The sequence below is a fragment of the Lemur catta genome, chromosome 17 (genome assembly GCF_020740605.2).
Source record: "Lemur catta isolate mLemCat1 chromosome 17, mLemCat1.pri, whole genome shotgun sequence".
Classification (NCBI taxonomy): Eukaryota; Metazoa; Chordata; class Mammalia; order Primates; family Lemuridae; genus Lemur; species Lemur catta.
Window position 1 is genome coordinate 25,627,562 of NC_059144.1, and position 16,731 is coordinate 25,644,292.

General features: G+C 37.1%; 1 protein-coding gene and 1 long non-coding RNA gene across 4 annotated transcripts in view; both read left to right on the forward strand.

Annotated features, from left to right (window-relative positions):
- The first annotated feature begins 7,568 nt into the window (after positions 1-7,568).
- The window catches only part of DEFB125 (defensin beta 125), a 28,627-nt gene continuing 19,464 nt past the window's right edge, over positions 7,569-16,731 (forward strand). For 2 of the 3 annotated variants that reach the window (XM_045529510.1, XM_045529509.1), the window contains exon 1: positions 7,623-7,799. In XM_045529510.1, coding sequence (XP_045385466.1) covers positions 7,742-7,799 — 58 coding nt within the window. In that variant the 5' untranslated portion in view covers positions 7,623-7,741. Of the gene's footprint in view, positions 7,603-7,622; positions 7,800-16,731 lie in introns of those variants that run through there. The other variant, XM_045529508.1, reaches the window with a different exon arrangement.
- On the forward strand, positions 10,235-12,728 carry LOC123622859. The gene is made up of 2 exons (XR_006729645.1): positions 10,235-11,499; positions 12,427-12,728. It is a non-coding gene; the product is annotated as an uncharacterized LOC123622859 (long non-coding RNA).

The following is a 16,731-nucleotide window of genomic DNA, read 5'->3' on the forward strand; positions in this document are numbered from 1 at the left end:
CTTAAAAGAATAGGAGAGAAGACACAAACATTTTTAAATTTGAAATGATGTTATGGAGAGGAAGGACCCATACTTCCGGAAGCCTTCCCTGGCTCTCTCTTGACTGATCTTTCAGTTTGCCCAGGCGTCTCACCCAGTTGCTGTGACCTCCTCAAGGATAGGGGCAACCTCTCCCTTTTCTTTGATGCATATATATGTGTGTGTATATGTATATTTTGAAATATATATGTGTGTGTTTGTATATTTATATATACACACACAAACACACATTTATATATTTCAAAAATCCTTGTGATGCACCCATTATATATTATGGGTGATATATGTATTCCATATATATTACATGATATGTAATATGTATTTATATATAATATGTAACATGTATTTATATGTAAAATATATAACTTATTTATATATACTGTCGTCCCTCTGTATCCATAGGGGTTGGTTTCAGGACTCCCCTGCATATACCCACCCAAATCTGCAAATGCTGAAGTGCCTGATATGTAAAATGGCCTAGTATTTACATATAACCGATGCACATTCTTCCATATACTTCAAATCATCTCTAGATTACTTATAATACCTAAGACAATGTAAATGATATGTAAATAGCTGTTATACTGTATTGTTTAGGAAATAATGAGAAGAAAAACAATTCTGTACATGTTCAGTAGAAACTCAGTTTCTTTTTCCCAAGTATTTTTTATTTGAAGTTGATTGAATCCACAGATGCAGAACCGCAGAACCCACAGATATGGAGAGCTATTATATATTATATGTAACATATTTAATATATATTTATATAACATATATACCTATATATGATACATAAATATATTTATATATTTAACATATATTAACCTGACCATAAGTTTATTTAGTATTTCAAAAATCCTTTGTGGTGTACCGTTATATGTTATGGGTAATATATATGTGCATATATATTATATATCATATAACACATTAACATGTAAAATATATTATTTATGTATCATGTAATATCCTTATTATATTCATATTTGTAAATTATTATCTATATCTGTATATCTCATACAATGAATGCACAGCAAAGGATTTTTGAAATAACAAATGAATAAACTCCTGGTCAGTACAATATCTAATAAATAGAGACATGTTAGAATCAGAATCTTAGACATCATATAAGCCAAATCCATTCCATTTAGATGTTGGAAAACTAGGGCCTTGAGAGGGCAAGTGGCTTGCCCAAGGTCATAGAGCTAGCTAGCAGTTGTGTTGGGATGAGAACCCTTATTAAATATCCCATACCAGTAATAGTCTCCAAGGGCAGCTCAGTGACAGTCTGGAAAGCTGTTTCTATATATTTTTAGTTGTCCGGCTAATTTCTTTCTATTTTTAGTAGAAACGGGATCTCGCTCTTGCTCAGGCTGGTCTCGAACTCCTGACCTCAAGAGATCCTCCCGCCTCAGTCTCCCAGAGTGCTAGGATTACAGGCGTGAGCCAGCTCGCCTGGCCTTTTTTTTTATATAAAAAATTATTTTATTTACCAAGGGCACAACAATTAACAAACACAGAAAAACAAGAATGAACTTAAGGCAACCAAAACAGCAAAAAGAAGGACTAACCTGATAGTAGTTTTTAAACAATCAAATTCATCAATTTTGAATATATATGCTAGATTATTAAAAAAAGGAATTAAATAGTAAACTTAATATTTTAGATTTACAGATGAAAAACATTTTATACTGAGCATTTCCTTAAAAGTTCATGTAAAAATCTTTTTCAGTAAATCAAATCAGAGTGTTGCTTTGGCCTACATCACACTTGTAGTGATACATTCTCACAGAATGTCTTTTGGCCTCAGGATAAAATTAAAAATGACTGAGAAAGTGAGTTTTTAAAAAAATGCATATATTTAAAATAAAAAGAATATGGCTGGGCGCGGTGGCTCACGCCTGTAATCCTAGCACTCTGGGAGGCCGAGGCGGGAGGATCACTTGAGCTCAGGAGTTCGAGACCAGCCTGAGCAAGAGCGAGACGCCGTCTCTACTAAAAATAGAAAGAAATTATATGGACAGCTAAAAATATATATATAGAAAAAATTAGCCGGGCACAGTGGCACATGCCTGTAGTCCCAGCTACTGGGGAGGCTGAGGCAGGAGGATTGCTTAAGCCCAGGAGTTTGAGGTTGCTGTGAGCTAGGCTAACGCCACAGCACTCTAGCCGGGGCAACAGAGTGAGACTCTGTCTCAAAAAAAAAAAAAAAAAGAAAAGAAAAAAGAAAAAAAATGCATATATTTACAATAAAAAGAGTAACTTTTCATAAGGCATTAATAAGCATGTTTAAATTAAACAGCTCTCCGTAAGGGCTGGACAGAACGTCCTTGTCCTGCGCTGAGTGAGGCAGCGCTGGCTGCTCTCACACTGGCCGACAGGTAGCGCAGCCCGGCTCCCACGGAGCGCCAGCGACACCAGCACGTCCCGACACACCAGGGCAGCTCCAGGTGCACCAGACAGCCCCAAAGAGAAATCTCGTTTCTGTTCATGTAGGGTTATTTCATGCTTTTCAGGACTTTCATGCTTTTCAAAATATGTATATCCCATAATTTATAAATTATTATCCCATTGATATTTAGTATTTTTTCTAATTTTTGTTATTATAAACAATAATGGAATGATAGAATTCACTGTCTTTTTTTTTATTTCAGCATATTATGGGGGTACGAAAGTTTAGGTTATGTATATTGCCCATGGCCCTCTACCTCCCCGAGTCAGAGATTCAAGCGTGTCCATTCCCCAGACGGTGCACAGCGCACTCATTATGTAGGTATACACCCATCCCCTCCCCCCCCACACACATCTGCCCGACACCCAGTTGGTGTTGTTCCCAAATGGAATTCACTTTCTTGATTGTAGAAATGAGGTGCAAGTTTTATAGCCAGTTGATGGCCGGGACCACTGCCAGCAAATAGAGACCACCCTAAGTTCCTTGCCACTACCCCCGACAGGTACTTTGCTTTCTTCCAGGAAAAGCCAGCCTATGCCTTTCTGACTTCTACTAGCCAGAAAAAACTCTGTTTTTAAAGGGCTCTTCTGTTTAAGCCAGACTCACTTGGATAATTTCCATATATTAAGGTCAACTAATTTGAGAGCTAAGTATATCTACAGAATACATTCACAGCAGTACTACCATTAGTGCTTGATTGAATAACTGGGGTAATATTTGTGTAAATCAGGAGCCACGAATCTTGGAGGTTCATCTTAGCATTCTTTCCACCACAGGGAGTGATCAGAGTTCTGCTACTGGAAATATTCAAGCTGAGGTAGATAATGGTTTGTATAACAGAATAGATGGAAGCCATATGTAGGATAAAAAGTAGTCGTTCTGGCTCCTTCCATGCATGAAAATCTGTGGTTTTTCATTTTGTGGTGGGCCTCCTCTATACCCTGCTGCCGACATAGATCAACTGCCCTTCTGTTTCCATCTTTCTGGACTGAATGGACTTGAAGATGCTTCTTCCCTCCAGTTGTCAGATATAAAATCATGGATTATCTCTAGAGGTATTTTGTAATTTGGCAGGAATGAGGAAGGGACATTCTTGGAAAATCATGTCCCAGAGGAGTAGATCCTGTGACAGGGAAAAAAGTAGCCTGTGGGTGAAGTGCATGGTCTCCCCTAATCCCTGGCTCCATGGCCCAAATTTAGCTATACTTTTAGTGCTTGATGTAGGATGGATAAGAACCACCCAGCAAAGAGTGAATAATACTTGGTAGCTATAGTTTAATGAACACTTGGGCTTTTGTTTTACTGAGAACGGTTCTTCTGATCAGTGTGGTTTTATTTTTCTGTGAACGACAGGCTTTCTGAGTAGAGCTAGATATTTCAGCTTTCTTCCAAGAGTGAAGTTTGGAAGGGGCTGTGAAGAGGAGAGGAGATGGAGCAGAGTTCATGGGCCAACGGAAGCAATGCAAAGGTGTCAGCTGTTGCAGGGCATGGAGCTAGGAGATACTAGAGACAGGAGAGGGCAAGCAGAGCAGGGATGGCACTTGGAGGTTCAGGGCAGCAGCAATTCACCAATCAGTAGGAAGTATTTGAACATTTTAATAGATATAGCTGAACTAATAAGAACCTACACCCCTCACTGTTCTGTAGTTGGTTTTAGGAGTCCCAATTTGATTGACACCTGGGGTGTGTCCAATTTTTGCTCTCACAAATGATGCTTCCATGAATAACATATCACTTTATAGTGCAGCAGTATAAATTCCCAGAATAAATTCTCTGAGGTGGAAATGCTGAGTTAAAAGGCAAGTGGGTTTGTAATTCTGAGAGATTCTGTCATAGAACTCTCAATAAAGAGTGTAACAGTTTTCACTCTCACCTGCAACATATCGAGTGAAAGGTGCGTATTTGAATGGAAGCCACCTCGCCTCCACACAGAGATGGACCAATGGACCGGGAGTGTCCGTTTTCTCATGGCTTCACCCATAGAATGTTTTCAGACTTTTGATTTTCCCCCAATATTTTGTTGATTTTGTTGGTTGCTCTTGATGCAGTCATATCATCTGCAAAGAGCAGTAGTTTTATTTCTTTCAAAATATTTATACTTTTAATTTATTGCTCTTGTCAAATTTCATTGGCTAGTGTTTCCAGTCTAATGTTAACTAGTGAAAACGATAGTAGGTATGTTTATCTTATTTCCATAGGAAAGAAGAAAAAACATATTCAGCCCTATAAGGAGACATGTAGAAGTATCTTGACTAATGTGTAGTTTGTGGGTATGGGGAGTTGAGCCATATCTGGTTGTTCACTGCAAGGAGAGTGGGTTTGTAAATGCCTGTGTGCAATCCACTATTAAGAAAAATTGGATTAGATATATAAGAATAATAAAGGTTCCTAAAAACATATTGTTTATTAAAAACAGAAATGGTATGAAGTAATACCCAAATGCTTTTTTTTATTGTGGTCAGAACATTTAACATGAGGTCTATCTATTCAATAAATTTTGAGTGTGCAATAAGAGTGTTGTTAACTATAGGTTCAGTGTTGTATAGCAGATCTCTAGGACTTAATCATCTTGTATAACTGAGACTTTATACCCATCGGACAACTCCCCATTTTTCCCCTCGCCCCAACCATAACACCACTATTCTACTCTTTTTTTTCTGTGTGTTTGACTATTTTAGATACCTGATGCATGTGGAATCACGCAGTATTTGTCCCTCTACAACTGGCTTAATTCACGGAGCATAATGTCCAGATTTACCCATGTTGTCACACATAGCAAGATTTCCTTCTTAAGACTGGATAATATTCCATTGTATGCATGTACCACATTTTCTTTATCCATTCTTCTGTCAACGGACATTTATGTTGTTTCCGCATCTCAGTTATTATGAATAATGCTACAGTGAACATGGGAGTACAGACATCTCTTTGACATACTGATTTCAATTTCTTTGGATTTATACCAAGAAGTGGGATTGCTGGATCATATGGTATTTCTGTTTTTAATATTTTGAGAATCCTCTATATTGTTTTCCATGGAGTTGCACCATTTTACATTCCTACCAACACTGAACCAGGGTTTTAATTTTTCTATATCCTTGCTAATACCTGTCATCTTTTTTTTCTTGTTAATAGCGATCCTAATGGATGTGAGGTGGTATCTCATTGTAGCTTTTCATTGAATTTCCCTGGTGATTAGTGATGTTGAGCATCTTTCATGTATGTGTATGTGTGTTGGCCATTTGTATGTCTTCTTTGGAGAAATGTCTATTCAAGTCCTTTGTCTGTTATTTGTTTTTTTTTTTTTATTTTGCTATTGAATGGTAGGAGTTCCATGTGTTTTATTTACCAACCCCTTATTAGATATATGGTTCACAAATATGTTTTCCCATTCTATAGGTTGACTTTTCACTCTAATTGTTTCCTTTGCTATGCAAAAGCTTCTAAGTTTAATGTAGTCCCACTTATATATTTTTGCTTTTGTTGCCTGTCTTTTTGGTGTCAAATCCAAGAAATCACAGTGAAGACCAATGTTAAGAAGGTTTCCCCCTATATTTTTGCCTAAAAGTGTTACAGTTTCAGGTCTTACATTAGCATCTAATCAATTTTGAGTTTATTTTTATGTATGGAGTAAGAAAAGGGTCCAATCTTATTCTTTTTCATGTGAATATCCAATTTTCCAAACATAATTTGTTGAAGAGACTACTCTTTCCCCATTGTGTAGTCGTGGCACACTTGTCAAAGGTCATTTGACTGATTATGCATGGGCTTGTTTCTGGGCTCTCTGTTCTATTCCATTGATCTATATGTTTGTATTTATGCCAGTATTGTTTGATTATTGTAGCTTTGTCTTTTTGAAGACAGGAAGTGTGAGGCCTCCACATTTGTTCTTCTTTCTCAAGATTGTTTTGGCTATTTAGGGTCCTCTGTGAATCCATATTAATTTTAGTATTTTTTCTATTTTTGTAAAATATATCATTGAAACATCACTCTAACAAATATATGCAAAATTAATGAGTCCAGAGAAGACTGGAGACTTAGAAACAAAAGAAAATTCTATGGTCTGAGAAACACTTTCTGAGAAAGATTCTACTAATTTCATTGCCCATAGGATAAGGTCAAAAGTTCTCAGACTGAAATTCACTATGTATACACTTCCCCATTTACAACTACATTCACACACCTGTGTGATCTTTTGCTCCTATATCTACAAAAAGAATGACTATCCCTTAAATGCAGATATATTTCGTATCCAGGCTTCTCTTCACTAAACATATGACCACAGGAAAGTTAATTCCCTCTCTAAATTTCCTTGTCCTTGTACAGCTATGATACTATGTAAATCTACAGGGTATTACTGAAGATTAAATTATGTATGTTCGTTGGTATTTAGTGCAGACATCCACGGTGGAGCCAGAGTAGATATTAATTGACTTTTGTTTGTTATATTCTATTTTTTCTTCCCTTCCCCAACCCTCCTCCTTTTAGTGCATCCATTTTTCCCCTTTCTTGTATTCATCATGACTAGTAAAGGACTAGATATATAGTAAGTGCTACTGATTAATAGGATATCCTCTTTTTTCTTGATTATTTCCATTTCATAGTGTTTTAATAGTGAGTGTACATAGTAAAAGGGCACATGCCAAGGATATACTCTTGACAGCAGAATGAAAACAAATATTTTTTAAAGTTTCTTTATTTCTTCTGGTTATTTATTAGTTTGCTCATTGTTTAATTGATTGATTGATTCGCTCACCCACTTTGGTTTATCTTACATAAAATATAAGCTGGCTCCAATTTTACTTTGTTTTTTTTTTTAGGGTACTAGAAAACTTTATTCAAAAATCTCAAAAAAAAAAAAAACAAGTAAAAAAGAATGTAGTTGCACCACCTACATGGACTCGAAATATTGCCAACACTATAAAATCACAAAAGTGAAATTATGACTTAAAATAATTCAAATGCAAATGTCAACATATTAGAAGCTGAATATTTGTTTCTTACTGGAAAGGAAGGCTCACGTTGGCGTGGGTGTTGGCAGAGCGCCTACACTCACACAGAGTGCCCAGCTGGGATATGCAATACATGTTATCCTTCTGCCTGGCTGACCTCAGGTATGTCTCATCCCTCTTAGTTCACTGCCCAGAACTCTAGCCTGCTTCTGAAACTAATAAAGGCAGAGCACTTCCCTGCTGTAAAGATCTCTATTCAGTCCTCTGTGTGTGCACTTCATTTTTTCAGGACCTGTTAGTCATGAAGGCCTGTTTAATGACCATGGTCATCTTTCTCATCCTCATTCATAAGACTTCAGGTAACTCAAACCTCTCTCAAAGATTCGAGGGTCCTGGATGTGGTGTTTCAGTTTTGATGACATCGTATTAGGCAGTATAGGGATTTTACCCTCAGCTTCATAGCACGTCAGGATCTCTTACTGGCTTTGTGTTTCTAAGATACAATTAAAAATTTGGTGCCTTTGGTGATGGAGTGGTGGAGAGGATTGGCATAGAGCAATTTAGGGTAGCAATGTCACTGAGGTGAGAGCTTGGGGTATGGGTTAGGCATGAGAAATTGAACTTAAGCTGAAGATTTATAAAATGAATCAAGGGATTACTTTGGAGGTTATGGGCAGTGAGTTATGGTGCAAAAAGGGTGGGAATTTTGGGTTGGGGTAATGGTAGAAACACAAACAGTGGTGAGCTAGATAGAAGTGAAGGATTGTATTTACGGAATTAGGTTGGGCTAATGGTTTGGGATAGGCTGGGTTGGGAATTATATTTGTGGTTGAATGGATCTGGAAGTGAAATTGGGTGAAGCTGCAAACTGGAGATGATAGAGTTTGTGGATGAGTTGGTTCTTGGGTTGAAACTGGGTGTTGGTGTTGGGTGGCTTGACTAGTGTTGTATTTGTCTTGGGATTGGGGCTTGGGTGGGCATAGTTCAGAGGTAGGGCTTGGATTGGCACTAAGTTTTGTCAGGTGTTTGGTTCAAAAACGGTGAAAGTAGGGTTGATACAGACAGTTTGGGTTAGCCTGGGGCAAGAGCTGTGATGCACTAGGATGTCTTATTCAAATCTAACCAGCCTTTGCCCTGTCTTATCCAAGTCTAACCAGCTCCTGCCCCAGACTAACCTTCTCTGGGTTTCTGTTTGTATGTACTACGGCATCTAAATGCCATTCACTTCACTTCTTTCCTTTTCTATCTCCCTGCCTCATCCATGCTAAAACAAATGTACATTTTTTTTGTTCAGTGGAGAAAGGATGGAAATTCTTTATTAAAAAATCATAGTCAAGAGTGATAGACTTTATAGTTTTGGGGGGCTAATTTTTATTAGTGTGGGTGGGCATTGGAGGCCTCTGTATCCTTAGCCTAGTACAGAGTGGGTAATGATAAATAGGTGTAGAATGAGGAGATGGATGGATTATGGTAGCATAAGCTGAAGAACAATCTAGGGAGTGTAGATTTTGTATTGAGGACAGTGGGAGCTCCCTGTGCCCTATCGACATTATTCAAAGTGATACCAGCCTCTCCCAGCAATTCCACCAGACAAGGAGGCAATGTAACAGACAAGACAGAATACACATTATGAGTCATGTATATTGATTTTGTATCCTGAAACTTTCCTGAATTTACTTACTAGTTCTAGTATTTTTTTTTTTTTGGAGTGGAATCTTTAGGATTTTCTACATATAAGATCATGTCATGTGTAACAGAGATGATTTTACTTCTTCCTTTCCAATTTGAATACCTTTTATTTCTTTTTATTGACTAATTATTGTGGCTAGGAATTCCAATACTATATTGAATAGAAGTGGTGAAAGTGGGCTCATTTGTCTTTTTTCTGATCTTAGAGAAAACTTTCGGTTTTCACAATTGAGTATGATGTTACCTATGGGCTTTTCACACATTGACTTTATTATGTTGATGTACATTCCTTTTTTGCTAGTTTGCTGAGTGATTTTATCATGAAAAGATGTTGGATTTTGTCAAATGGTTTTTCCACAATTAAGATAATCATGTGTTTTCCCCCTTAATTCTGTTAATGTGATATATTACATTGATTAATTTCCAAATGTTGAAATATCCTTTTTTTTAAGGAACAAATCCCATTTGGTCATGGTGTATAATCCTTTGAATTTGATCTTGAATTCTGGTTGCCAGCAGAATTTTGTGTCCTGCTAACTTAAGCTTAATAAATGAAGGAGAAATAAAGTCTTTCCAAGACAATAAAATGCTAAGATAATTCATCAGCTTTTGTTTATTAAGGAGTATCTTAACTTATCTCTCATTTTTGGAGGATAGTTTCACCAGATATAGTATTTTCAGTTTCTAGGGGTTTTTTTTTTCTTTTAGCCTTTTAAATGTATTATCTCACTATCTTCTGGCTTTCAAGGTTTCTGTTGAGAAATCTGCTAATAATCTTATTGACTATCCCTTCTACATGCCAAGTTGCTTTTCTCTTGCAGCTTTCAAGATTCTCTTTGTCTTTGACTTTCAGTAGTTTGATTACTGAATGTGTTGTGGTATTAGTATCTTTGGGTTTATTCTACTTGGATTTTATTCAGCTTCCTTTATTTGTATATCAATGTCTTTCTTTAAGTTTGGGAAGTTTGGGGCCATTATTTATTCAAATAAGCTCTCTGACTCTTTCTATTTTCTTTTTCTAGGACTCCCATAATGCATATATTGGTCTGCTTTGTGGTATCCTGTAAGTTCATTAGGTTCTATTTATTTTTCTTCCTTCTTTCTTCTTTGTAATCCTCAGACTTGAAAATTTAAAATTTACCATCTTCAAATCACTGATTCTTTCTTCTTCCTGTTTGAGTCTGTGATTGAACTCTTCTAGTGACTTTTTCAATTCAGTTGTGTTTTTTAGCTCCAGATTTTCCACTTGATTCTTTTTTATAGTTTTTCTTTTTGTCAGTATTCTCATTTTGTAAATATATCGTTTTTCTGATTTCATTTAGCTGTTTCTCCATGTTCTCCTTTAGCTCATTGACTATATTTGAGACAGTTGTTTTAAAATTTGTCAAGTCTGAAGCATGTGTTTCATTAGTGTCTGTTTCTGAAAATTTATTTTGCTCCTTTGAATGGACCATATTTCACTGCTCTTCATATGTTTTGTGATATTTTGTTGAAAATTTGGGATTTTCAAAAATAGCCACCTCTCCCAGTCTTTGAAAACTGGCTCCATGCTGGAATAGATCTTCCCTAGTCAGCCTGGTGTAAAAGCTCAAGGTCTTCTCATGTCTTTTCTAGAAATGTGTCATTCTTTAGCATGTGCTTTCCCTCCCTCTGATTCCCCTACATACATGGCTGTTACTAAATGTCTTAATTTTTCTAAAAATCTCATCTCACACTTATTCTCAAGACATTATGTGTTATATTTTATTTCCCTCCCTGTAATCTCTTGCCTCCAGGCTCCAATGGGCCTGCATTTCCCCTGGAGCTCTCACATGCCATGGTGCCCACCACTGCTTTCAGCAGCCTTCAACCTGAAGACCAAACTATGCCACAATTCCTGGCAATGCTTTGAGTCAAGCAAGACATCAACCAGTCCCTCAGAGAAGCCAGACTGATGTAACAAAGTTCCATTTTTTCCTTGCATCCTAAGGGAGAAACTGGGATTTGAGTGGCTTCCTCCTGACTGTGCTACATTGCACTGAGAAGAGGGTGGGACAAGGGTGAAAAAAAAATGCCACATAACTTTCTACTGTTTTGAGTGTGGATTTTCTGGATTAGGTGCTTGCTTGATTGCTGCAGCTTCTTAACTGGTTTCTAGAGCTCCTACAAGGTACTTTGGTCCTGGAGTGGATGTTCATTTGGTGTTTCTGTGCACAAATGAAGGCATGGAGTTTCCTAGTCTACCATATAGCTGATGTCACTCAGAATTGCAAGTCATGTAGACCAGAAATTAAGTCTTGGATCTCCTTCTTACCAATGTGGGGACTTTAGGAGGAACATGGTATCTCTTTGTGCCTTGGTTTTCTTATCTGAGAAATGAGATAATGACAGGTTGTTGTAAGTTTTCATTGAAGTAACATAAAAAATTCTTGGCACGAGTAGAGCTAAATGTTTGGTAGTAGTTACCATTTTCTTTTTTTATGATTAATAGAGGATTTATTTAAGCAAGAATATATACCATCATCATTGCCAGACTTTAAATGAAATGTTAAATGTTCTATCCAATTTTCCTTCCTGGACAAGTTTTTCTTCCTCTCCCTGTCAGTTTTGAAACATAATACCAGAAGAAGCAGGGCCAATTCCACAGAGAGCTCCTGAGAGTGAGTTCTTGGGAGTGGGTCTGAAATTGGGATAGATATTTGCTGATCGTGCATGGGTCCAACGAATCAAGGCCAGATCTTCAATGAACCCTTGGCAGTTGGGCTCATTGCACTGAAGCAGGTGCTCCTGTCTAAGCCAGGCTCCTGTGCCCAACTGCTCAGCTTGCCCCCTCCAAGTTTCTGGAGTTAAGTGTATTTGGCTAGGTCGAGGGTGAGGGGCAGAACAGGAGTATACTTTGGGAATGACATGTTGGTGACCCAACACACAACTGTGTCTCAGTTACCATTTTCTTTCCAAAGGAATCTTAAAAGACCTAAATATTACTAATGATTAATGTTTTTAGAATGACAATTACATGTCAGGAACTGTATTACTAAAGTATTTTCAGGCAAAGTACTTGTGTACTCACGTATATTCCTGAGTGACTGGTTTGTTGGCATGTATGTTGACACATTGTTATAAATGCACACCTATGAGTGTTCACAGGGAGTACATGTGTACATGTTCACTTAGTGTGTGATTATGAGTCTGTGAATAAATTGCATTGTGCATATGTGCCTGTGTCCATCAGGATGAATTTGACCCCAGCTCCTCTGCACTAATTTCTATGTCCTCTGTTATCACAGTTGCATAAGACTAACCATAGCCATTTCCCAGGAGGCATGAAGCCATACCCCTCAAGATGGAAGACATCAGCATTTGGAAGTACATGTGAGGAGGGCAAAGGAATATGCAGAGTGAAGTGCAAAAAACTTGAAAATGAAGTACACTACTGTGCAAATGGCAAAAAGTGCTGCCTAAGTTCATCTGCACCCGTTCCTACTAATACAATAGAGGATGCTGACTGGGGAAAAACAAGGGTCACAAGCTCATCTAATTACTCAAGATTACCAAACTTTTCTGCTTCTGGAAATCTTTTATCTCAAATCCTTTCACTATAAAAATGTATTTCCACCTTCTGCATTTATCTTTTATTCTGTGAAGACTCACGGTTGGAGGAGCAAATGGGTGGAAACCATAGAATTTGGAAAAATACTCCAACCAAGAGAGAAATAAAAAAAGCCAAGATAGCACAGTGCAAAGGAAAGGAGATTATATTTTACTGATTTCTTATCACAGAGTGAGAAAAAGATGTGAACAGGCACTTCAAAAAAATTTGGTGTCTAAATGACCACTAAACATATGATAGGGTGTCAGTACTTATCAGCTATCAAGGAAAAGCAGATTTAAAGCTCAGTGAGATATTACTTAATATATGCCAAAATCACTGAGCATACGACAATTCAATATGCTGCCAAGGATGTGCAGTAACTTGAACACTTATATACTGCTGATAGGCATATAAATAAAAATTGAATATATGTGTTCCATGTGCTTCACCAAATCCACTTATAGACATAAACAAAAATGAGTATATATATTTACCAAAAGGTATATACAAGAATGCTCATAGAAGCATAATTTATCTTTTTTTTCAGCTAGAAACTTTTATTTATTTATTTTTCTCTATCATTTATTTTTTAAATTTTTTATTGATACATAATAATTGTACATATTCATGGATTGCATGTTACATCTTGATATAAACACACAACATACAATGATCAAATCAGGGTAACTGGGACAAGATTCACCTAAAACATTCATCATTGCTTTATGTTGGGAGCATTTGAAAACTTCTATCTATTCTGAAATATAATAAACTATTGTCAACTATAGTTGCCCCATTGTACCAGTGAACATCAGAACTTCTTCCTTTTATTAAACAGAATTACCCCTCCACCAACATCTCTTCATTACCCCATCGCACCACCCTTACCAATCTCTAATAGCCACCATTCTATTCACTACTTCCTTGAGATCAATTTTTTTTTAGGTCCCATATATGAGTGTGAAAATGAAATATTTGTCTTTCTGTGCCTGGTTTATTTCACTTAAAATAATGTTCAGATCTATCCATGTTTCTGCAAATGACAAAATTTCCTTCTTTTTATGGCTAAATAATATTCCTTTGTGTACATACACCACATCATTTTTATCCATTCATCCCTTGATAAACCCTTAAGCTGATTCCATAATTTAGCCATTGTGAATAATGCTGCAATAAACATTGAAGCTAATTTCTTTCCATTTTTAGTAGAGACAGCGTCTAGCCCTTGCTCAGGCTGGTCTCGAACTCCTGAGCTCAAACGATCCTCCCGCCTCAGCCTCCTCAGCCTCCCAGAGTGCTAGGATTACAGGTGTGAGCCACGGCGCCCGGCCTGCTTTTGAGGTCTTAATCATGAATTCTTTGCCTAGACCAATGTTCAGATGTTATTCTAGTATTTTTATAGTTTCAGGTCTTACATTCAAGTCTTTTTTTTTTTTTTTTCAGAGAAAGGGTCTTACTCCATCACCCAGGTTGGAGTGCCGTGGCATGATTATAGCTCACTGCAGCCTCAAACTTCTGGGCTCAAGTGATCCTTCCACCTCACCCACCTGAGTGGCTGGGAATCCAGGCACAAGCCACTATGCCTGGTATCCATTCAAGTCTTTAATTCATTTTCGGTTGATTTGTCTATGGTGAAATACAGAGGATCCAATTTCATTCTTCTGCATATGGCAATCCAATTTTTGAATTTCATAATTTTCATAAGACATTGACCTTCTCAGTTTGGGAGAGACATGGCTAGTAAGGGAGTAGGATGTTTGAGTGGAGATTCATTTTATAAGTGATTGTTTTTATTTAAATATTCTTTGTTATGATGACTTTTCAAAAATGAACAAACAAAATTAGCTGAGTAGGTACTAGGGCCAAAGCAGTGATTAGGGCAATAGGCAACTTGCATAGAAATATTTTAAACTCTGAATATATTCTCATCAACACTAACAGCCATATATGTGTCCTACTGTAGCAGACTTTTTAAGAAGCTCCTGTATGTTTCAGGGGCTGTAGCTGATGTTACCTGTCAAAATTCTTCAGCTGACTTAAATCAGCCGTAGTGGCACTGATTATGGAACAACAAGGCTCTTCTATGTGCCACATCTCTAAACTGCTGGGGGGTTTTTTTGTTTGTTTTTGTTGTGTGTGTTTTTGCAGACTTCTCTTCAATATACTTATTGTACTTCCTTTAGCTACATAACCAGAAGTGGGATTGCTGGCTAATATGGCAGTTCTATTTTTAATTTTTTGAAGAAACTCCGCACTTAAATTGCTGCTTTCATGGACATGATGTGAACATGAAGTTCCTCTCTTGATCCCCTGTGTGATGCCACAAGAGGCTTGGATATGCCTACAGGTTGCCAGCACAATTAGAGCACGATGTTCCAAGAAAGGGGTCATTACTTTGGCCCTGCAGGGAGTGCCACCTTTCTTGGAGAACTTGGTGTGCTATTTGAGATCTACTGAGGCATGAATGTGCTCTTGACATTCCCATTTATTTACTCCTTATTGCATTGTGTTGTGTCAGAATGACACAGTATACCCATACAGCAGTATACCCATGCAAATACTTTTGTAAACTTCACAAACTCTCAGTGGTGAAAATGTGATGCAGTTATGGCCAATGGTATTATGCATAATATTTTTTCTATGGTATCTGGTAAGAAGCTTAAAAGAGAGGAGTAAAAGATTCAAGAGGCATGTATATTAGCCTTTGCCTTTCTGCTTCCTTCTGCATGAAACATGGTCATAATATTTATTGGAGGTGATGCTGTCATCTTACAACCACTGGGCAAAAGCACATGCTAGGAGTGTATTGAAAGAAGGGTAGAAGTTGCCTCATATTTGATCTCATTGTGAAGCTGTTATAACATTCCTTGATTTTATGTTATATGAGAAGAATAAAACCTTAATGTGTAAATGATAAGGTTTTTCATGTTTCACATTATAGCCTACTGTGCTTCCTAACTGGTAGATTATGTATTATAGATCAAATGTGATGTAGGAAGATAGTCCTTTCTTAAAATTATGAAAGTGTAGGTTTCTTCCTTATTTTTAGTTTTCTTTAGCGTCTCCAGTTAAAAATACAAGGGGCAATTAATTATTTTAGGGCACCTTTTTCTGATTATAATATATTAGTTAAGTGGAGAAAATCCAGCTTAATAACTCAAGAAAGAAATGTAAAACATAAAACACAAAGCTATCCTGAGTACATTTCTTGAGGTCACAGATTTGAAGTTTTATTTTCTTGGGTTTAAACATCATGAGGCCATGGACTATTTCTGTTTTTATCACTACTTTATTTCTAGCCCCATGACCAGAACAGGTAGACATAAGAACAGGCTATGCAAGAGCGAGACTTCATGTCTACTAAAAATAGAAGAATTAGCCAGGCATCACGGCATGCACCTGTAGTCTCAGCTATTCAGGAGGCTGAGGCAGGAGGACCACTTGAGCCCAGGAGTTTGAAGTTGCAGGGAACTATGATGACACCACTGCACTCTACCCAGGGCAACAGAGCAAGACTGTCTCAAAAAAAATACTAAAAATTTTATAGGTAAGATGGTATGATCTTCTACTATCATAATACTTCATCATATAGGTATGATCTTCCACTATCATAATACTTCACTCCCATCATCAACTGTTATAGGCATGACATTGATGGTTGTGTAGTGTGATGATATGATGATACAGCACATGTAATCTTTGCATGGGTACAAATCCTTGCTTTGTTACTTATCTGTTGTGTGAATATTTGAATTATTTAACTTACCTTTGCTTGAGCACCCTTATTTTTAAGCTGGGATAAGAACAGTACCCAATTGTGGGTTTATTGAAAAGGGTTAGATGAGATGAAGAATGTGGATAACTTACCACATAGTAAGCACTCAAAACTGGTAGTCACAGATTTTTAAATAAACAGGTTAGCAATATATAAATATGTTTATCTAAGTCACTATCAGTAAGGAGTTCCAGGTGCATCTAGCTGTTCAGAAAGTTTTGGTGTTGGATTGCATAAAACTATACTGCAGGGATTC